The sequence below is a fragment of the Pseudorca crassidens genome, chromosome 20 (assembly GCF_039906515.1).
Source record: "Pseudorca crassidens isolate mPseCra1 chromosome 20, mPseCra1.hap1, whole genome shotgun sequence".
Taxonomy (NCBI): domain Eukaryota; kingdom Metazoa; phylum Chordata; class Mammalia; order Artiodactyla; family Delphinidae; genus Pseudorca; species Pseudorca crassidens.
Window position 1 is genome coordinate 16841401 of NC_090315.1, and position 23650 is coordinate 16865050.

The 23650-nt window shown below is 47.3% G+C and overlaps 1 protein-coding gene across 5 annotated transcripts in view; it reads right to left on the reverse strand.

Moving 5' to 3' along the window:
* WDR62 (WD repeat domain 62) overlaps window positions 1–23619 on the reverse strand; it is a 46011-nt gene extending 22392 nt beyond the window's left edge. For 4 of the 5 annotated variants that reach the window (XM_067720091.1, XM_067720089.1, XM_067720090.1 and 1 more), the window contains exons 1-10: window positions 22960–23619; window positions 20066–20157; window positions 18635–18697; window positions 14379–14436; window positions 13971–14141; window positions 12964–13101; window positions 12366–12548; window positions 10843–11003; window positions 9218–9407; window positions 1220–1357 (exon numbers count right to left, since the gene is read on the reverse strand). In XM_067720091.1, the coding sequence (XP_067576192.1) occupies window positions 1220–1357; window positions 9218–9407; window positions 10843–11003; window positions 12366–12548; window positions 12964–13101; window positions 13971–14141; window positions 14379–14436; window positions 18635–18697; window positions 20066–20157; window positions 22960–23136 (1371 nt within the window). In that variant the 5' untranslated portion in view covers window positions 23137–23619. The remainder of the gene's footprint in view (window positions 1–1219; window positions 1358–9217; window positions 9408–10842; window positions 11004–12365; window positions 12549–12963; window positions 13102–13970; window positions 14142–14378; window positions 14437–18634; window positions 18698–20065; window positions 20158–22959) is intronic. The other variant, XM_067720087.1, reaches the window with a different exon arrangement.
* Between the last annotated feature and the right edge of the window lie 31 nt (window positions 23620–23650).

The following is a 23650-nucleotide window of genomic DNA, read 5'->3' on the forward strand; positions in this document are numbered from 1 at the left end:
GTCAGAAAATCAAACTTTTACCTCGCTTCGGGTTTTTCTATTGTGTGCAACCAAATATAACATGGTTATCACAGATGCAGAAGAGAAGATGTTAGTATGGCAGGGGGACGTGGGGCGCTGGTGAGGGGAGTCGTAAAGGAGCATTTGCTATACACACCCTGCATTAAGAGCTTTTTTTGTTCCAGCCACACTAACCTCTTTTGGGTTTTCCAACTCATCAAGCTCTTTGCAGCCATAAGGCCTTTGTCCCTTGGTGTAGAACACTCTCTCCTCCCCTCTTTACTCCTCCCAATCCTCCATATCTCAGTTCAGTTATCTCCTCCTCCAGGAGGCTGCCCCTAATGCCACAGATAAAATCAGATGACTGACTTTAGATACATCTTACTCATACCTTACAACTTTCTTTCATGGTGCTTATTATGCTTGTGATTATATCATAATTTGTGCAGTTATTGGCTGGCTGCCTCCCCCTACTAGACTGTAGGTGTCACGGGGCCAGGAGAAGGGTCTGCCTTAGTCACTGATATGTCCCCAGCATGCAGCACAGCACCTAGCACTGACCTTAATAACTATCTGTAGAATCAGTGAATGCATGATTCAGGCCTCAGCTCCTCAGAGAAGCTCCTTCACTGACCTAGCAACACCAACCATTTCTTCAGTAAAGTGTTTCTCCCCAGCCTCTCATCATGGCTCTCTTTGGGATCCTGCCAGCACCTCCACCTCAGGCTTCACCGCGTGGCAGCTAGCTAGACAGGAGACACCCCTGCCTGGTTTGGCCCATCAGGTGCTCTCCCAGGGAGTTCTAACTCAAGACTTGGGGAGCAATTTCTTCTTTGTTGAGTATGTCGGGTTGCCTGGAGTGGCTGTGTCCACACACACCGAGACAGCAGGAGCTGAGTGGTAAAGAAAAGCAGAGAGGACCACAACCAAGACCCGACACAGCCAAAAATAAAATAAATAAATAAATAAATATATATATATATATATATATATTTTTTTTTAAAAAAGCAGACAGGAAAGACCATGTAACCTAGAAAGAAAGAGAGGGAGAGAGAGAGAAATGAGATAGGAGACAGAGAGTGACCAGCCTTGGTTCCTGGTTCCTGTCCCTAGTGAAGATTAACACTGAGGTTCCATAAAACTCCCTCCTACCCCCCTATCCTAGATTCAAGTAGGCCTTTGTTCCTCCTAAAAGATGGTTCACAATGAAGCCCCTTACATTACTGAAGATGTTCTTCTGCCAGTGAGAGTCAGGGCTGCCGTCCATGTTCCAGAAGCGGATGGTATTGTCTGAGGAACAAGTCAGAAAAGATCCTGATGGCAGACAAGCTCTCTGATCTTCAAACTCAGGATACACCTACAGTCCCCAGAGAACAAGGCAAAGGAGATTCATTACAAGCACTTCAATGACAGCACTATGATATACTATTGCATGGTGAAATAAAAGTAAGTTGCAGATAAACAGCCTTAGTGTAACGCCTTGCAAGAAAAAAAAGACACAAAATGCTACCATATATTACCATGCCCCATCTTCAGTCCAGTCCATAAAACATCCCCACAAATCAATTTCTAAGGAAAATGGGTAGCGCAAATCACTAAGCACAAAAGGAAACAAGGTACCACGAGCAAGAAGCAGCAGAAACAACAGAGTCTAGCTTCAAATACTGGAATTATCTAACAGACTCTAAAATGACTATGTTTACTATGTTTAAAGAAATAAAAGAACTTTGACAAGATTAAAAGTATGAGTAGCCAACCAGAAACTATAAAGAACAACCAAGCAGAGCTGAAAAGGAACAAAATAGAACTACTCCTAGAAATGAAAAATAAAACATATTAAAAACCAAAGATTTGACACAGTTGAAAAGAAAATTAACTGAATTGAAAGATAGAACTAAAGACGTTATTCAGAATGCAACTCAGAGAGACAAAGAGATAACATATAAAGAAATTTCAAAATATGGAAGCCTGGATTCTGAGATGATGATGACAGCAGCATCACAGATTTTTAATTCAAAATTCCCACATGAAAAAGAGAAACCTGAAAGCAAAACCAAAACCCCATGGACAATATTTATAACAAAAGTAGGTGAACAAGATATTCTCATAACTCCCCAAATACAAGCAGGTAGGAACAAACTACCTCCAGTCATAAGACCTACGTGTTCTCAATATGTATATGGGAGAAAGCAGAGAGGAGCAATGAGGTATTCTAACCTCAAAGTAGCCAGCAGGTATTCACTGGAAAGCACAACTGGCCAAACTGAACAGTAGTTGAACTTGGCAGGGTGGGGGTGGGGGGTCATCCACTCCAATAGTGGTTGAGTGCAGGGCTCAGCAGTAAGGCCTGAAGCGGCTGGAGAAATCAAGGCCTGGTGAGCTCTCAAAACTAACCTACCAGGGCTCCTTTCAGGACAAAGGCCTATACTGAGGAGAAACTGCTGGGAATGGAAACAAAATTGATCAGGGTAGGGACAAGAGAGACAAAGTAAAGAAGTACAGATAAAAGTAAGGATATAACAGGGCTTCCCTGGTGGCGCAGTGGTTGAGAGTCCGCCTGCCGATGCAGGGGACACGGGTTCGTGCCCCGGTCTGGGAAGATCCCACATGCCGCGGAGTGGCTAGGCCCGTGAGCCATGGCCGCTGAGCCTGCGCGTCCGGAGCCTGTGCTCCGCAACGGGAGAGGCCACAGCAGTGAGAGGCCCGCGTACCGCCAAAAAAAAAAAAAAAAATCCAACTATATGTTGCCCACAAGAGATTCACTTTACATCCAAATATACATACAGGTTGAAAGTGAAGGTATGGAAAGATATTCCATACAAATAGTAACCAAAAGGGAGCTTTGCATGTCTATAGTAATGCCAGACAAAACAGACTTTAAGTAAAAAATTATTACAAGTGACAAAAAAGGGTCAATTATAAAGAAGGTATAACAAATACAAACATACAACTAACACAGAGACCCAAAATATATGAAGAAAAAGTTGACAGAATTGAAGGAGGAAATATACAGTTCTACAATAATAGTTGGGGACTTCAATATTCCATTTTCAATAAAAGATAGATCTAGGGGACTTCCCTGGTGGTCCAGGGGTTAAGAATCCGCCTTCCAATGCAGGGGACGTGGGTTCGATCCCTGGTCGGGGAACTAATATCCCATATGCCATGGGGCAACTAAGCCTGTGTGCTCTAGAGCCTGTGCACCACAACTAGAGAGCCCACACGCCACAACTAGAGAGCCCACGTATCGCAACTACTGAGCCCACGTGCCACACCTATAGAGCCCACATGCTACAACTACTAAGCCCATGCACCACAAGAGAGAAGCCCGCGTGCCACAACAAAGAGCCCACACGCTTCAACGCAAGATCCCACGTGCCGCAACTAGGACCCCACACAGCCAAATAATAAATAAATAAATAAATAAATAAAATGAATGACTGCTTCAGCTTAAAAAAAAAAGATAGATCTAGAGAGATAAAGAACACCCAGTAACAGCAGAACACATTTTTCTCAAATGAACATGGAACATTCTCCAGAATAGACCACATATAGGCCACAACGTAAGTCTCAATAACCTTAAAAGGCTTTAATCATATAAACAATCTTCTCCAACCACAGTGGAATGAAATTACAAATGAATAACAGAGGAAATATGGAGAATTAACAAATATGTGGATATTAACACACCCTTACATAACCAATGGGTCAAAGTAGAAATCAAAAAAGAAATTAGAAAATACTTTGAGACCAATGAAAATGAAAATACAGTATACCAAAGCTTATGGGATGCAGCAAAAGCAATGCTCAGAGGGAAATTTACAGTTGTACATGCCTACAAAAAAAGAAGGTCTCAAATCAATTAACTTCTCACCTTAAGGAACTAGGAAAAGAAGAGAAAACTAAACCAAAAGCTAGCAGAAGAAAGGAAAATATAAAGATTACAATGGACGTAAACAGTCTTTTTTGCAGAAATGGAAAAGCTGATCCTAAAATTCATATAGAATTGCAAAGGATCCCCAAATAGTCAAAACAAATCACTACAAAACTATAGTAATCAAAGCAATGTGGTACTGGCATAAAGATAGACATATATCAGTAGAATAAAATTGAGAATCCAAAACTAAACCCACATATCTATGGCCAGTTGATTTTCAACAAGTGTGCCAAGATCACCCAAGGAGGAAAGAACAGTCTGCTCAACAAGTGGTGCTGGGATTATCCATCCACATGCAAAATAATGAATTTGGACCCTTACTTCACGATATACAAAAATTAACTCAAAAGAGATCAAATACCTAAGTGGAAGAGCTAAAATAATAAAACTCTTAGAAGAAAACATAGGAGTAAATCTTCATGACTAGGAATTTGGCAATTTTTTTTTTTTTTTTCTTGCGGTACGTGGGCCTCTCACTGTTGTGGCCTCTCCCGTTGGGGAGCACAGGATCCAGACGCACAGGCTCAGCGGCCCTGGCTCACGGGCCTAGCCGCTCCGTGACATGTGGGATCTTCCCAGACCAGGGCACGAACCCGTGTCCCCTGCATTGGCAGGCAGACTCTCAACCACTGCACCACCAGGGAAGCCCGGCAATGGTTTTTTAGATATGACACCAAAGGCACAAGCAACAAAACAAAAAATAGAGAAATTGGACTTCATCAAAATTAAAAACCTTTGTTCATCAAAGGACACTATCAAGAAAGTGAAAAGACGACATAAAGAATGGAAGAAGGGCTTCCCTGGTGGCGCAGTGGTTGAGAATCCGCCTGCCAATGCAGGGGACACAGGTTTGAGCCCTGGTCTGGGAGGATTCCACATGCTGTGGAGTGGCTGAGCCCGTGTGCCACAACTGCTGAAGCCCATGCGCCTGGAGCCCGTGCTCCACAACAGGAGAGGCCATCACGATGAGAGGCCTGTGCACTGCAGCGAAGAGTGGCCCCCGCTCGACGCAACTGGAGAGAGCTGGCACACAGCGAAGAAGACTGAACACAGCCATAAATTAAATAAATAAATAAAACTATAAAACTTCTAAAAAAAAAAGAATGGAAGAAAATATTTGCAACTTATATACCTGTTAAGGGTCTAGTATCCAGGATATATAAAGAACTCTTACAACTCAAAAGCAAAAAGACAAACTGCCCAATTAAGAAATAGGGAGGGGGAGGGGATATGGGGATATATGTATACATATTGCTGATTCACTTTGTTATACAGCAGAAACTAACAACACTGTAAAGCAACTATACTCCAATAAAGATGTTAAAAAAACACCAAAAAGGGCTTCCCTGGTGGCCTAGTGGTTGGGAGTCCGCCTGCCGATGCAGGGGACGCGGGTTCGTGCCCTGGTCCGGGAAGATCCCACATGCCGTGGAGTGGCTGGGCCCGTGAGCCATGGCCACTGAGCCTACGCGTCCGGAGCCTGTGCTCCGCAACGGGAGAGGCCACAGCAGTGAGAGGCCCGCATACCGCAAAAAAAAAAAAAAAAACCACCAAAAAAACCAGGCAGGAATTCCCTGGTGGCGCAGTGGTTAAGAATCCGCCTGCCAATGCAGGGGACATGGGTTTAATCCCTGGTCCAGGAAGATCCTACATGCTGTGGAGCAACCTAGCCCATGAGCCACAACTACTGAGCCCAAGCGCCACAACTCCTGAAGCCCGTGTTCTCTAGGGCCCACATGCCACAACTACTGAGCTCGTGTGCTGCAACTACTGAAGTCCGTGCGCCTAGAGTCCGTGCTCCACAACAAGAGAAGCCACCGCAAAGAGAAGCCCACACATCGCAATGAAGAGTAGCCCCTGCTCGCCACAGCTAGCGAAAGCCCGTGCACAGCAGCGAAGACCCAATGCAGCCAAGAATAAATTTTTAAAAATTAATTAATTAAAATAAAAAAAGCAATAGGCAAAAATCTTGAATAGACATTTCTCCAAAGAGGATATACAAATGACCAACAAGCACATGAAAAGAGGCTCAAAATTATTAATCATTAAGGAAATACAAGTCAAAACCACAATACCTTGCAAATACTAAGATAGTTATAATTTTTAAAAAACCAAACAGAAAAATAACCAGTGCTGGCAAGGATGTGGAGAAATTGGAACTCTCATACATTGCTGGTGGGAAAGTAAAATGATGCAGCTGCCATGGAAAAGTCCGGTGGTGGGTCTTCAAAAACTTAAACATAGAATTACCACATGACCAGTAATTCCACTGCTGGGTGGGTATACACCCGAAAGAAGTGAAAACAGGTGTTCAAACAAAGCTTTTACACAATAGCACTATTCACAATAGCCACAATGTTATTTTGGCTATTATTAATAGGGAATAAACCAAAAAGTAACAACTCAAATGCCCATGAACTGATAAATGCACAACAAAATGTATTATCCATATGATGGAATAGTATTATTCAACCTTAAAAAGGAATAAAGTACTGAAACATGCTACAACATAGATGAACCTTGAAAACGCTGTTAAATGAAAGACGTCAGACACGAAGTCCACATATTCTGTGATTTCATTTATATGAAACATTCAGAACAAGCAAACCCATAGCAACAGAAAGCAGATTAGCTGTTGCTATGGGCTGGGAAGAGTAGGAATGGAAAGTGATTGCTTAATGGGTACAGAGTTTCCTTTTGGGGTGATGAGAAAGTTCCAGAACTAGACAGTAGTGATGGTTGTACAACACTGTGAATGTCCTAAATAACACTGAATTGTATATTTAAAATGATTTAAGTGGTAAGTTTTATGTTATGTATATTTTACCATAATATATATGTACACTTATACTCCCCTCAAATAAATGGGGTCAAAAGGGAGAGAATATAGTATATAATGACTATATGATCAGATCATATAGATACAGAATAATTAATCTAAAAATTAGGGGAGAATGGGGAGAACATTTGCAAAAAAAATTGTTTTAACTGTTTTCAGAATTGAATTATCATTCTTAGGCTGTTGTATTATAATGTGGGAACAAGGAAATGATTAACTGGGGCTACTCTAACTCCATCATCCCCCTATGTCTTTGAGAACTAGGATTCTGGAAGGATCAATCCAACAGCTATAAGCATCCCCAGCAACCAGACTGTGACTTTGACATGCCAATCCAAAGTGAAAAAACGAAACAAAACAAAAAACAGGGCTTCTTCAAGAAATGGCTGATTCCAGGTTTGGGGCAAGAAATGCACAAGATGAGGCTAGAACACCTTGTCATCCCTTGTCGTTAGCAAGGTAGCTAATCAAAGACTACTGGCATCATGTCCAAAGGACTCAGGAGCCAACCTGAAGAGGCTTCCACTGGCCAAAGATGGGACAATTTGAGCTCCAATAATGTTAGTAATTGCAGTCAATTAAAATATATCCAATATATTCAAATATGTGAATTTATAATGATATTAAATAAAAACAACTAGTTACCTTTAGAGGACAAGGAACCAATTCATTATCTTGGAAACTGGTAATTAAAGGGAAAGAATCAAGCATTTATCCTGCCTTTCCTATAGGAAGTGTACCACTGGGTGACCAAATGGTAGATGAAGGGAAGTTTCTCTTCATATAAGCAGTCCAACTAATAAAAAGAAATGATAGAATTAGAATATCACCATATTGCAACCCCAATGAATAAAGGGATCTAGGCATCGAGTGTCAACAGCTGCTAACAATAATCAATCAACTGCACATTTCTTTCGTGTGGTTTTCTAGATCTCTGTTTTATTGAAAAAAATATGAAGGATAGAAAAAGACAGCAAATTAGAGTAACAGAAAAAGAGAGAATGGGGTAGAGGCAACTCTTAAATCCATATTGGCTGAGAACTTTCCAGAACTGATTAAAAGATCTACCCACAGATATTTCTGTTGAGAATATATATATAAATAACCAGCAGATGCAAAGAAAATGAATTGAAAAAAAAACACATAATCAACTGATAACAAGAGTGAGGGTGAGAGAGACAGCAAGTGTGGGGGTTGGGGAGGTGATCAAAAAAGACTTTAGCTTGATCTGTAATATCTCACCTTTTTTTAAGAATAATATATTTATATATAAATTTCAAAAGTTATTTAAAAAACATTCTTGTTAAGTGAGAAAAGTGCTATCAACAAACATGTCAGATCCACGAAAGGAGATGTATTCAAGCAAAGGGCTGAATAATGCCTATTCAAAAGGATAAAGTTATTTCTCACAATCCTGAACTGGGCCACTGAAAACATAATTTCTCTAGAACAAACATTCCTAATAATAAGAAATTTTCAGGAAAAAAAAAAAAAGCAGACTACAATTCTTTCTCTACCTTATCTTATCTACAAGTCTTATCTGCAAGAAGTATTATACTTAGAACAGCTTCAGAATGAAAAATCCCCACAGATTCATTCTCAGAAAATAAAGGCTTTTTCAACACTTAAATAAAAAAGGCCTTCCCTGGTGGCACAGTGGTTAAGAATCCACCTGTCAATGCAGGGGACACGGGTTCTATCCCTGGTCCGGGAAGATCCCACATGCCATGGCGCAACTAAGCCCATGCGCCACAACTACTGAGCCCGCATGCCACAACTACTGAAGCCTGCGCGCCTAGAGCCCTTGCTCCGCAACAAGAGAAACCACCGCAATGAGAAGACCGCGCACTGCAACGAAGAGTAGCCCCCACTTGCCGCAACTAGAGAAAGCCCGCACGCAGCCATGGAGACCCAACACAGCCAATCAATCAATTAAAAAAAAACAGTCGTGAACTACGCACACCCTCGACAGAAAGCTCCCTGGGGTACACACGCTGCTGCTGAAGGACCTTTGCACTTGCCGTACCCACAATGGTGGCGCGCCTCACCCCTGACTTCCTGCAGGTCCCCCACTCGAATGTCACATCTTCAGAGAGGCTTGCCCTGACCACTCTCCTTTCTAGAAGAGCACTCTTGAACCCCCTTTCCCCTAGGCGGCTTCGTTTTTCTTCAGAGAAGTATTGTACTTGGCACGTTCCATATTGATATGTTTACAGGTTTACTCTACCACCCGGATGTGAGCTCCAGGAGATCAGGACTTGTGTCAGTTTCCTGCCCAGCTGTGTCCCCAGCACCCAGAACAGCACCTGGCACATAGTAGGGGTCCATGAGTATCTTTTGCAGGTATGGCTGAATGGGCTTCCCAAACTCTGCAGAAGCTTCCTCAGCTGAGCCCCAGCTGGGGGCTAAGCAGGGGGAGGGGGAGGGAGAGAGGGGCTCACCTCCACATTCCAGACGTAGGAGCTGTGGAAGAGCTCTGACCACACCTTGCCTACTTTGTTGATGTCTTTGACATCCCAGATGTAGATGCTGTGGTCCTTATACACACAGGACAGCCACTGGTGGATGGGGTCGAAGATCAGTGCCACTGTATCCGGGTAGATGGCTCCTGCCTTCCTGCTGAAAAGGAAGCTGACAAGGCCACGTGAGTCATCAATGACCATCAATGTCACTGTGAGTAGTAACAGCTGCCTCTGGTGATGCTTGAGCTGCCTCCTGCCTGGCAATGCCATCCCTTATGATCTTTGTGGTGACCCATCTCTCCTACTCCAACTCCACTTCTCACTCCTCCATCTTCTTTCTTTGCTTTGCTTCTAATACAGAGACTGTAAACTGGAAGCTTCTGCCTAGCCCCTAAGAGTGTTTGAATTTTCGACTCCTGTTAACATTCCTCTCCCCTCTTTTCACTCGGCCCAAGCTCCATCCTCTCTCTCTGAGCATAGGATAATGGGCACAAAGATCAGGCCCTCTCTCTCTCAGCCTCACAAACACATGATCAAAATTCCCTGTGTAAGGGGGCTGGTGAGCCATCCCCTGGCTTGGGGCCTTCCTACCAAGGCTACAGTTGACTGAGCACTTACTGTGTGCCGAGCCGAGAGCTGCAGCTGTGCTGAATTCCCGCAGTCTCCATGAGAGGTAGGTACTATATTTTACAGATGAGGAAACTGAAGCACTCGTTGATACAGTGACCTGCCCGAGGCCACACAGCACACAGCAGAAGGTGGCAGAGCTGAGCGCCCCGGCCACTACAACACAGTACTGTCTGTGGGTTGCTCACCCACCTTCTCTTTCCTTTGCGACATCCAGTAAGCCCCTCCACGCGCTCTCTTAGAAAAGGCACACCCAGGAGGCACTGTCCAGCAACCTACGAAGAGGCAGCCCCAGGCACCCCGAACTCTCTGGTTAGGTAGCCCCCCAACCCCCACAAAACAGACTTACTACAAAAGGGAAGATACACCACAGCTCAGCCCCTCCACCCACTCTCAACATGGCAGCCAGAGGAGCTACTACTCAAGGCCTGACCCAGTAACACCAGTGCCTCAGGTCCCAGTGGCTGCCCCGTGACCTCAGAATAGGCTCCAAGCTCCTCTCAGCAGCTTCCATCAATGCTTACACCTGTCTCCTACCACCCTCCCCACAGCACACTGGGCTCCAGCCACACAGCCCCCAGCCGTTCCTGTGACACATGGAGCCCAGTGTGCTGTCCCCTTAAGGCCTCTGCATTTGCTGTCAGGACCCAGCTCTCCACACAGCTGGCTTGTTCTCACCAGAGGCCTCCCCTGGCCACCCAGTCAACAGCCCCACTCCCAGACACTCTCCTTCTTGAGTCCCTGCTTTATTTCACCAAAGCATTTACGACTATCTGAAATGATCTTGTTTATGCACTAATTTACCATCCAGCACCCTCACTAGACTGCAGACTTCACGAGATCCTGCTGCCTCCTTACAGCCTGTATCCTGCTTCCAGCCCAAGGCTGGCCAGTAGGTAGATGGATCTGGAAGCATGGATGGATATCAGCAGACAGACTCTAGGTAGGCCCCTCTCCCTCCCCGTGCCAGGCAGTACCTGGGCTCCAGGCCCTGGGCCACATCCACTCCAAGGTAGTGCGGCTTGGGCAGGTTGGCGAGGTATTGCAGGCTGTGGGCTTGGAATATGCGGACTATCCCATCTGTGCAACCGCAGAAGATGAGCTCCTGGCTGACACAGAGGCAGGAAGACAGCGAGACCTGTGGGGGCAAAGGGGACCCAAGTGGACTTCGTGTTTTGTGTGGCCCAGTTCAGGGATATGGGGGCTGACAGAACAGCTTTGGGCCTCCAGAAAAGCCTTACAGCTTTGGGGTCTAAGAAACCCATTTTTGCAAATGTTAAGATTTTTGAAATCAGGATATAGTGCTCAGTCACTATTGAAGGAAAGGGGGCAGCAGGCAGACAGAGGCACAAATTGGGACAGAGTTATCATTGTTATAGAGGAACTCAGCTGTGTGTGGAAAATATCTCAGCCGATTGTGACTTCAGATAGGTTGCTTGCAGTAGCAGCGTTGAATTTTAGGCTTAAATTAAATTTTAGGCTTTATTCCTTATTGCTTAAAAATACCTTCATAGAGATTATACTTTAAAGCAGCACAGAAAAAAGTTATTATATACAGGAAGGACTGTCTCTTCTGCCAGGGCATGCAGATAGAAGGGGCAGGAACTGCCAGACCTCTGGATAGAGCTTAGAGGAGCTTTTCCAAATCTAGAGGGACTAAGTTTATGGGTCATTTAAGACACCTGCTCAGGGGCTAAACATCTATCTATCCAAAGCTTCTGACTTGCTTAAAAGCTGCATGAGTTCTAGCAAGAGGATTCAAATGAGAGAAATAAATGATGTTTAACCAACTAGGAAAGACAGATAAAGCTCGGAATTCTTCCACACACCTCTTGCCATGCCATTAACCCTAAAGCTGAGCTCCAGAGGGGAGTCATAAGAGCAGGAATAGGACAAGGAGCACAACTGTGATGCTCCTGCTAACAGCCAAACAGGCATCCAAGCCCAGGATAGGAAGACAGCTTGGATTCAGACCCTCAGATCCCGAAGAAAAGTGGTTCTGTAATTTATTGATATGTCACCTTTTAGTTTAAAATTTTATGTATTTTATATAGTCTTTAACGATAAAAGTAATATAAAAGTTATTACGTCAAGGATACCTTAGATTAAAAAAGAAAAAAAAAGCGGTCCTCCCACCAGCCAAGAGTGCCCAGTGAAGAAAAGAAATGTGAACTGGGTCAAATGGCGATGGGAAAGCAATTGTAACCCTGACCCCCATTATAGGGGAACCAGGCACTGTGCTAAGTGCCTTACATATATTATCTCGCATGACTCCCCTGTCAACTCTGTGAGGTAGGCAGCAGTAATTCCATTTTACAGATAAGAAAACTGAGGCTCAGAGAGGGAAAGTCACTCTCCCAGAGTTGTACAAGCAGAACAGGAAGTCAGACCCAGAGCTGTTGTGACCAACTATCACACAGGGGGACTGCTGAGTGTCCCTGTAGACACATGTCATGGGGAGTGTTTCCCCCACTGAGAGCAGAGAGGGAGGCTGGGGTACCTTTAGGTTGATCCACTTCTCCAGCACCCTCTTCTCGTTGAACTGGCAGAGGAGGCCCGAGTAGGACACACAGAAAGTACTGCCTGTCATCTGGCCCCGGCCACAAGCCACACCACAGAAGACGTTGTTGTGCAGCTCACCCAGGATGCCTGAGCGCCCCACGAGGGGCACTGTGCTCGTCACCTGGAGGCAGAGCAGGGCACAGTGAGACACTGTCCACATGGCCCAGCCCCCAGCAAGGTCACGGCGGGCCTCTCATGACCAGTGGATACGACACAGCTAAACAGGAGAACTCTCAGAAACTCCTCCAAATGGAGAAGGGAAGAACAAAGAGAACACACACTTCCAGGCACAGTGGCTTGAGGCAGCAGGCCAGGGATGAAGTCTGGCCCCAGGGTCCAGCAGGGGAGGTTACCCAGCAGGGCCTACCAGTCAGTCAGCACCTGGAGAGCAGGCCCAGAAGCAGAAGGCAGACCCCTGAGAGGCTAGACAGCCTCTGAGACCACTGCCCCTGAATCTCAGGTAGAACCAGGAGTCCCTACTGCCCCTGACAGTTCCCCCCCTGGGCCCGGATGAGGTGGCAGGGACAGCAACTCACCTTTGCTTCAGTGGAGACTTCCAAGAACCAGAACCTCACATGCCGATTCCCAACAGTGACAAAATAGCTGCTGTCCTCGGAGAAGGAGAGGGCGATGACCCTGCATGATACCTTGTTGGAGGCCACCAAGATGTCTTTCTGGAAGAATCGGTGCAGAGAAGTTCATGCCAGCACCCACCTCATCAGACTCTTTGAGCCTTTGCCCTCAGCCCTGCGTCTTTCCACCCTCCCCTGCTCCAAGTCTGTTTTTCTTGGGCCCTCCTTTTTGGGGAAACCTACGTGTGACACTCTTATCATTCCCAACACAGAGGAGACTGAGGCCTGGAAAGGTTCCCACGTGAGAGTAAGTTCCAGAGCTCTCCTCAAGAGGCCAAGCCCTGCAGCCCACACATGGTGTTGAGGACAGCCACAGCTGGAAGGTAAGGACAACACGACCCATGCTGCCGGATATTGGGCTCTTACTCTGGGCCCTGCTGAGCCCTTCACAGGATAACTCGTGGAATCCCCTCAGCAGTCCTACAAGGGAAGTGCATCTCCCCACCACCCTGTCATGCTCAGAGGGGGCTGTCACATGCTCAAGGTCACACAGCAGGTCATGAACAGAGGCAGGACTTGATACCCACTTCTCCCGACTTCAAGTCCTCCCCAAGCTGTTCCAAAGTCCAGCCTTCCAGCACATATCAACTCACTGAATTCTCACAACTCAACAAAGCAGATACTATTATACCCATTTTACAGATGAGGAAACAGACTCACAGAGAGGTTAGGTCCCTTGCTCAAGGTCACAGCTGGTCAATATAAAAAGAATTATATGTTCCCTGGGTTGACAACTTGTCACATGCCCTGCAACAGGTGCCTAGAACCGGCATTGGCATGTAGTAGATGCTCAATAAATATTTGCTGGTTAAACACTTTACCAAGTTACCTTATTTAGTTCTCCCAATGCCCAAGACTCAGGGTGTTCTGGCAGCTGGCTGCCTGTCACACACCTACCAGTCAGCTCTTACCTTCCAGTCCCAGACGTTGAGTACCATGTCGTGCTGGTAGCCCATGGACACAATGTGCTTCATACTGGGGGAGAAGGCCACACAGGCCACACCGTACTTGTGGCCCAGCATCTCCGCCACCTGACTCTTCTCTTCCACGTCCCAGATGCGCACAGCAGGCCTGTGCCCGTTCTGGGGAAGATGGGGCCATTTACTGCTGCCGGGTTCTGCACCCAGGTGGGGCTTGAGGGGCTTGAGGGGCTGAAGTTGGCATTGCTCCAGAGTGCGCCCGAAAGCCACCTCCCCCATCTGTCACAGGGCTTTTCTAGCCCAGGAAGGAGCTATTCCAGGGATTCCTCAGGCCTCCTGGGGGTAGAAGGAATGGCCCCAAGGCCCCTCCCCACCCACTCAGTCATGATCACGACTCACCTCCCCTGTCACTATGTACTTTCCATCAGGGGAGAAGGCCAGGGCACTCAGAGACTTCCTGGAGGCAAGGAAAGGGGTTGATTACTGATTCCACTGAGGGTGGGCAGCCAGACTCCAGCCTGGCTGTGCTCACAGCACTCGGCCCACTCCTCACTCCCAAGAGGCCGGGAGAGGTGAGCGCCTGCAGCTCCCAGAGAGCGAGTGCTATGTCCTTGCCCAGCATAGCACCCAGTGCATTCCTTCCTGCTGGAAGAAGTGGGGGCAGCGGCACAGGGAAATGGGGTTTTGTAAAAGCAAAGGGCCCTTCCTCCCCAAAACCCCAAACCCTGACGGGGTGGATGCTGTATGGAAACCCTCCTTCCCTCTCCCTCTGACAGTGTGGGCTCCCTAAGACCCCATGTACCCTGTAACCCTGAGAAATGTAGATGCAGGAAATGGTACAGATCTGGCCTAACTATGCAGGTGGTACTGATGGAGGATCCTGGCAGACATCACACTGAGACAGCCTGCAGCCTGTGCTCCACTGCTAAACGCTGAAGGTGTCCTGGAAAACCCGTAAACAACCAACACATTTCTCTTTGACACTCCCAGTTAGCCTGCAAGAACCCTGAATGATCAGTCTAGTTTGCATGTTTTGTGGCAGCAAGTTTCACTGTTCCCAGACTGTGTTGTTTTTTCTCTCCTCTCTCTTTTAATCCTGCTTTTACCTCTGTTCCTTAGCAGTCTAGTAATTGTCCACCTCGAATGAGTAAACTGCTGTGCAGATAACTAAGTTGAGGCCTCTAAGTGAGTCACTGAAAATCTCATAGAATATTTATCTTCATCAACTCAACCCTCTGCAGCTTCCACTGCTCCTTAAGGTAGCAGCCAAGGTGTGCTGCCCATTCAATATCCACTCGTCTCTCTTTCCTCACGAAGGGAAGCCCAGTTTTCATGGGGATGGCAACGGCCCCAGCTGGAGTACATCTCCTCACCTCTCCTGCAGCCACACAGGCACAGTTACATGACGCAGTCTGGCCAATGAGAGGTAAGCTGAAGTGTTGTGTGGGACTTCCAGAAAAGCTTCTCAAAGGGAACTCTTTGCCCTGCTCCCCACTTGCTCCCACATGACAACCAGAATTTCACCTTGGGCCAGGAGGTGATCTTAAGCCTCCCAATAAGCATGGTGAACAGAAAGACAGAAGGAGTGGGGCCCCTGATGCTGGCAGAGACACCAGCCCCCTAAGTGCCCACTTCCTGGTTTTGTCTGTGCAGGAAGAGCACACCCTTGTGTTTTAAGCCATGCCTGTTGGGGGTGGGGAAGAGGGCAGGTCTGCCGTCTGCAGCTGCCCCTAGCCTACTGCACGCCTGAGCCTGCGCCTGGCCCTCTGCCAAACGGGCCTGCGCTACTCTGATTCCTCACACACACTCCATGCAGTCAAGACCCTTCCTAGCCAGTTTTGAGATGAGGAGACCTCAACACAAGGAAGTCGTGCCAAGGTTACCTAACCAGACAGGGCAGATGAGAATTCCCCACGGAGCTTTTGAAAAATATCAAAGCCATGCTAAAACTAGTGAGTAAAAGTTTGGTAAGGAACAGGGTAGTATCTGCATAGTTTCAGAGAAGCTCCCCTCAAGATACTCACTAATCACAAAGGGGAAAAGGGAGGCTTCCCAGTGGAGAAGCCCGGCAGACACCACCTTAACCAAGGGCTCAAGGTGATCACCACGAGCCACAGGAGAGAACGACATCACGCACCTCCTGACAGAACACACTGAGCAGAACGCAGCATTCCTTCGGAGGTGGTCCTGCAGAACCCAACTCTACCTATGAGGAAACAGCACACAAACCCAAACGCTGGGACATTCTACACAACACCCAGCCTGCAATCCTCAAAGGTGTCAAGGTCATGAAAGTCGAGAAAAGATGGAGGAAACCTCTTTAGATTGAAGGAGACTGAAGAGACAACTGAAGGCAATGCGTGATGCTGGACAGAATCCTTTTTGCTGTAAAGGACATTCTTGGGACAAATGGTGAAGGCTGAATGAGGAGCAGATGGTAGTGATGTACCAACTTTAATTTCCTGACTTTGCTCAATCTTTGTGGTTTTGAAAGGTCATACTTTTTTTTTGCAGTAAATTCACACTTAAGTATTTAGAGGTACAGGGGTATCAGGTATGCAACTTACTTTCAGATGGTTCAGAAAAAAATTACTATGTATATAGACAAAGAATCAGAGAATGATACTTTTTTTGGGGGTGGGGGGCGCACAGTGCAGCTTGCGAGATCTTAGTTCCCAACCAGAGATTGAACCTGGGCCCCGGCAGTGAAAGGACGGAGTCCTAACCACTGGACTGCCAGGGAATTCCCATAGACAGAGAATGATAAAGCAAATGTGGTAAAATGTTAGCATTTGGGAAATATGGGTGAAAGGTGTACAGGTGCTCTTTGTACTATTCTTGTAGGTCTGAAATTATTTCAATACAAAAAGTTTAAAAATTGGCAGTGCTTAGGTCTTACTCCAGACTAACTTATTCAGCCTTCTCTGGGGGTGAAGCCTGGGATCAGGTGACTCTGAAATGCAGCCACAATGAACACCTCTACTCTGGCCACACTGCCTCCTAAGACAGACCCATCTGTGACTGAGAGTGGATACTTCTATGCTATCTGCTTCGGATCAAGGTTACCTACTCTACCGCCTACAGGACTCAGGGAGGCAACAGGGAGGATGAGAAGAATTGGGCAAGGGGCATTCTGACAAATGCCACCAAGCTCCAGCCCATCCCTGCCATAGGAGAATGTGGGCCCCAGAGATCTGAATCTCTCACATTTCTAAAACGAGAGGGCATCTGAATTTTTGTGTAGAAAACTTTAAACGTTGTCAAGTAAGTCCAATATTTAAAACATACTGTCAGACAAGTCTGTGGGCCCCTAGTTTGTGATTATTGACAAGAAGTATTTCACCTGAGATCACATAGTGAATAAACACTTTAAGTCTGGATTGGAACCCATCTCTGCCCTCACCACCAGTGACAGAACCCACAGTCAGAGTCAAGGGTCCAAGAAGCCCCTTCTGAGAGGGAATCTGTATCTACCAAACTGTATCTTAGGGACCTTGCCTTAGGGATCGTAAGGGAAGAAGAAAACCCACAACTTATCCGTCCACCTGGAGAGCCCAGCCAAAGGAGCTAAGCTTGAGCTATTTGTGCAGTATTTGTGGAATAAAAAGTTGCAGTGAGGTGCCTCCCAAAGGTCACAACCCGGTTGGGACCAAAGCCCCAGGAGGACACAGTGTTCAATCAGCCCCAAGGCAGACCCGGGCATCATCCTGGGCCTGCTCAAAGCCAAGGGCCTTCCTCAATAAACTGGCAGCTGGAGAGATCTTTCTAAAACCCAAATCACACTCATTCACTCAGGAAACGATAAGTGTTATCAATGTGCTAGACACTGACCCAAGGTATAGGGACACAGAAATTAACTAAGAGAAAGTCCCTGCCGTCAGAGAGCTCACACTGTGAAAAGAGACAGTAAATACCATCGCTGAGGAAATCAGACAGCATATCAAAAAGGAGTGCATTTTGTGGAAAAAAGTAAAGCAAGGAAGGGAGATAGAGTGTACTGGAGGGCTGGGGTGCGTGAAGTATATCCTTAGCCTGCAAATGCCCTCTCGTGGCTTTTCTTTGCAATCAGCATGAGAGCCAACCCCTCCCAAGGCCCCTGTGATGTGGCTTCTGCTGGTTCCAGCCCCACCTCCCCCTCACCCATGGAACCCTGACTGCTCCTCAAACATCCTGAGATTCTTAACCACTGCAGGTCCTTTGCTCTTGCTGTCCCCTCTGCCTGGAGTGCTCTCCCCACACCTTCACATGGGTCACCCCCTCACTTTCTTCAGCTCTCAGCCTCAGGGAGGCTCTGATAAGACTCTGACGAGAGTCCTTTGCCTGCAAACCTGCCTTAACACATCCTCGTCATTTCCTCCATAGCAACAGTCATGGTCTCATGGTCGGCTAGGAATTGCCACCTAGTTTAGTCTGTCCCTCCCCCCACCACCAAGCTGTCAGCTCTACGAGAGCAGATTCTCATCTCTTCTGTTAACTTCCATGTCCCCAGCACCTGGAACAGTACCTAGCACTGAGCAGACCCTTGGTGAATGTCACTGAACCACCAGGTTAATGAATGAGTCACCCACCCACAAGCACTTCCAGGCAGTGTGGGGAAGGAGGGATGTGCCAGGACCCTGGTCCCACCCCTACCCCATGCCCAGGTCCCAGCTTACCTGGCTGTATTAAAAATGTGCTGCTGCTTGTTCTCCTTGGGGTTCAAAATCACCACCACACAGCTGGGGAGAAAGAGGAAAATGTGCCCAAACTAAGGGGAGTATTGGGGTCCAGGGATGATTCTATTCCCAACACAAGAGCCCACATATAAACAAGGCTCTTTCTGAACCGATGCTTCTCTCCTCAGTCTCCTTCTCCCCCATTATCTATGCTGAGGATTCTGGGCACTTAACATTATTATTATTGTTATTATTTTACACATTTATTTATTTATTTATTTTTGGCTGTGTTGGGTCTTCGTTGCTGCATGCAGGCTTTCTCTAGTTGCAGCGAGCGGGGGCTACTCTTCATTGTGGTGCATGGGCTTCTCATTGCAGTGGCTTCTCTTGCTGCGGAGTGCGGGCTCTAGGCGCACGGGCTTCAGTAGTTGTGGCACGCAGGCTCAGTAGTTGTGGCTCGTGTGCTTTAGAGCACAGGCTCAATAGCTGTGGCACATGGGCCTAGTTGCTCCGCGGCATGTGGGATCTTCCGGACCAGGGATTGAACCCGTGTCCCCTGCATTTGCAGGCGGATTCTTAACCACTGCGCCACCAGGGAAGTCCCAACATTATTATTAATATCAATATAATCTTAAATAGAAGCCAACACTTCCTCTGTGGTAACTGTTAGGTTCTGGGCTAATAAAGACATACTGTGCACAATCTCTTTAAATCCTCACAACTGCCAGATGAGGTCAGGAATCTTTGTCGCTTTTCATAGATGATGAAACTGAAGCCCTTTACAGAGAGGGAAGTCCTTTACCCAAGACTCCCCAGCAGGTTGGGGACAGGGTGGGTAAGTGAATCCACACCTGTCAGATTCAAGAGCCCAACCCTGTCCTCTATTCTGGCTGCTTCCCAGAGACTCAGTAACAGATACTGTTCATCAGGAATTACTATGGCCCTGCTCTGCCCTGCCCTGTGGGGGTGAGGGGTCCCTTCGGTGCCTAGAAGAGTGCCAGGTTAGACCAGTATTTGTGGAATAAACAGTTGCAAATGTCCTTCAGTCCTCTCAACTAACTACCCAAGGGGAGGGTACCACTAGTTCTGTTTTACAGAAGCAGAGGCTTGGAGAAGGGCACACACGGTGGAGCTGGGACACAAATCCAGATGGCTGACACCAACCATGGCTTGGATCTTAACCACCTACCTTTCCCAGAATCACTGCCACCTCCCGCCTGCAGTCACAATAAGGCTTTCTTAGCACTCACGCATGCCAGGTACTGTTCTATACACAGAAGGGCCCATGGAATCCTTCCCACAGCCCTCAGAGGTAGGCAGCATTATACATTCTACAGACGGAAAAGGCGAGGCCCAGAGAGATTCATTGAAGACTTCAGGCTCTGAACTCAGGATCGGTGATCAGAGGCCGAGGCCCACCCACTCACTCACCCTGCCAGGTAGGCCACGTGGCCTGTGCTGGGGTCACAGGTTAGGCCATTGCTGTTCTGGGCTGTGATGCCAAGCACCTTCTCAAGTGATACCTGTAGGGAAAAGGCCCAAATTAGAAGCAGCTGCCCCAGCAGGCCCCACGTGGCACAGTCACCTCAGCCACCCATTCAATCCCTGTCACTCCAACACATTCACTGAGCGTCTAGAGTCATCTACCAGCAACTAAAGCTTGTCCTCCTCAAATGCTGCTTTGATAAATACAGTGCTAGGTGAAGGGCACAGGATGGTGAGGAAGATAGACAAAAAAAATCCCTGTCCTCCTGGAGCTCCCATTCTGGGGGTGATGGGATGGTGGACATCGAAAATGAACAGAACAAATATGTAAAACAGATGTCAGGTGACGATGGGAGCATTAGAGAAAAATTAAGCAAGGAAGGAGATTGAGAGTACAGAGGAAGGGGAGAAGGCCTCACTGAGAAGGTGAATAAGACTCTAAGTATTTTATATGAATGAAAGACTTGACAGCCCACAACACTGCAAAGAAGGTGCTATTATCACCACTATTTTACAGATGAGGACAGAGGCCCAAGGTCCCACCCCCGTGGAGTGGCAAGGTTGGGATACAAACCCAGGTAGTCTCTGGCTTCAAAGCCAGCACTTTGTGCAGCACTTTGCTTACAGCAGTGAACAAAAGTGGACACTGTCAATAAATTCACAGTCTAGAGGTTCAACGAGTAAAGAAACAAGTGAACTTGAACAGTCGCATTTAAAATTTTAAAATTCTCTAAGCAAGATAAGTCAAATAAGCCAGTCCCCATCATGGCTGATTAAACAATTTAGAGGATGAACTAACAAACTGTGGTATTTTCATATTCTGAAGAGACTAGTTTCTAATTATTATAAAGTAAAACATTCTCAAGCAAGGTCGTGGGCCTCAGAAATGAAAGGCAAATATAAGATAGTAATAACTAATATTTATTGAGCATCTAACCAGGAGACAGGCACTGTTTAAATACTGTATTAACTTATTTAATGCTCACAACAACCCTGTGATGTGGTCACTATCATCATCATCATCTCCACCTTACAGATGAGGAAACAGAGGCCCATGAGGGTAATCCATCTGGAAGGAGCAGTGCCAGGACTAACCCAGGCAACCAGGCAATGGCAGTCACGTTTTTTTAATCTGTTAATCAGCATTACTGGGCATTAGCATAGCTGGTAATTTTTAGACTAGGTCTTTCGCAAGCTGGATGGACCCCTACACCACCAAACAAGAAAAATAAATGACATCAATCACCCAAAATATTGAATACACAATCACAGCAGTAACTAACACCAAGAGAGTACTTACAGTGTGCCAGCTGTTGTTCTAAGTACTTAAGATATGTGAGCTTACTTAAGATATGTGAGCTTACTTAATCTTCACCAGTACCCTATAAGGGAACACTTATATTATTATCCTCATTTTACAGATGAGGAAACTGAGACACAGAAAAGATCAGGAAAGGAAGAACAGAACTAAGGTTAAAGCCCAGGCAGTCTGGGTTCAGAGGCGGTGCTCTTAACCACCTTGTTATACTGCATCTCTGAAATTACTATTGTTATTCCTCTCCTTTATACACGTTAGAGCCCACAAGGCACTTTCAGGAACATACAACATAAGGGCTATGAAGTACAGGGTTCTGGGTGAGAGACTTAGGTGGGGGTCTGCTTTAGGCTGGGGTTCAAGAAGGCCTTTCAGGGTAGGGATATTCAGGCTGAGACTCGAGGGATAGGAGCCAGCCAGGTCGACTGCAGCAAAAAGCTCAGAGAGAGGACTCACCAAACACAAAGGCTAAGAGGCGGAAAAGAGATTGGAGCCTCAGGAAAACAGAAAGCAGGCCAGTGTAACTGAACCTTCATGAGAGGGAAGCCAAGGGAAGAAGTATGGCGAGAGAAGTGGGCAGAGGCCGCTTGCCTAGCGCCTTGCACCCAGGAGTGGGTGATATAATCAGAGTGTAGCAGAAAGCCACGGAGGAGGAACAAGATCCACAGCAGCTACCAAGTACTGACCCTCTACCTGGACTTTGTGCCAAGTAGGTCATATTCACAATCTTGTCGCATCTCCCTGCAACACCATGGTTATCGTTATCTCCATTTTATAAAAACAGACTTTGCAGCTCAGGGAGTTGGAAAACGATTTTTTAAATTGCTGCTTTGCTACTGGAATTTCTTCTACCTACTCTAAAATCTTTGTTTCTGTGTCTCAGGATTTAAGGAACTGTTCCACACGCCGTCTCCCTAACTCCGGCAGTGCTGCTGAGATTTTACAAATATTACTCACATCCTGTCCATAATTTAGGGTGGCAATATGGACTAAGAATCCCACCTTGGTAAAGGAGAAGGAAAGAGAAGGCAGCGGATGAAGGAAGGCAGGCTAGAGCTGAGGAAGAGTTGGAACAAGTAGGACTCGGGACTGAACCCTGGTAGGGACCCTAAAGACCAAGAGGGGGGTGAGGTCAACAAAAGTGGAAGGATACAAAAGTGGCCCAGAGATACGTCTAAAGGTAACTAAAGGGATAAACAGAACTAGGAGGTGATTAGCAAAACTAAAATGCGCTCCAGGGTACAAGGCCAGGGAGGAACCCCGGCAACGCTCCAAGGGCTAAGGGTGTGGCCAGGGTTTGAGAAGTGGGAGTAGGAACGACGGGCACTGCCCGAGAGAGGAGGAGACAGGGCAGTGGGATGAGCCTTGGCAAAGGGGGCGGGGTTTAGAGGACTAGTCGGGTCAGAGAGCAACTAGAGGGGGTACCAACCGGGGGCTGAGAGGCGGGGCCAAAGATCTAAGGGCGGGACCAAGGGAGACCCAGGGGAACCTGGAACTGAGATGGGCAAGGCAAGCAGCTCCTCACCCGGTTCTGCACCGTGTCCTCGGGCGCCGCCGAGAGTCTCGTCCGCCGCCGGAGGCAGAGCGGTAGAACGGGGGGCGGGGAGGACTGGGCCCTCCGCGCCGGAACTCCCGCCATGATGGATGGCAACTTCTCGACTGCATCGTTCCGCGCGTAGCCTCCGGGCCCCAAGGCCGCCATCGTCACTCCGGAGCCCGGCGACCGTTACACTCCTCAACTGCCACCGAACAGCGAACGGCCGCGGGAAAGCCGGCGCCGCCGCCCATTGGACGCGGCCGGCTGCCGGTCTGGCCAATCTCAGGGTTGCCAGGCGGCGCTTTTGACCAATGAGAGCTAAGAGTCGGAGCGGAGGGTCTGGCAGGGTGGAGCCACGGCTCCTCAGCTTGATACTTGATCGAGCGCTGTGGAGTTTTTTTTAAATCCCGTCTGTGTTTTCATCTTTCAATAAATATCAGGTTTTAACTTTTACGAAGCTAATGCCAAAGCCTCCTCGCCTCGCTTTTTGCTGCCCCCCCACCCTCACCCAAGGGCGACTATCCGCGCAGTGGCAGTCGCCCGGATGTAAGCGTAGGGTGGAGCCGAAAAAGACTGAAGAGTTGGCGCAGACTCAGAAACGCCTTGACGCCACCTCTCCCCCATCATGTGATGAGGTCCGGGTGGCTAAGAGCCGGCTTTGCGCAGACATTCTCGCTTG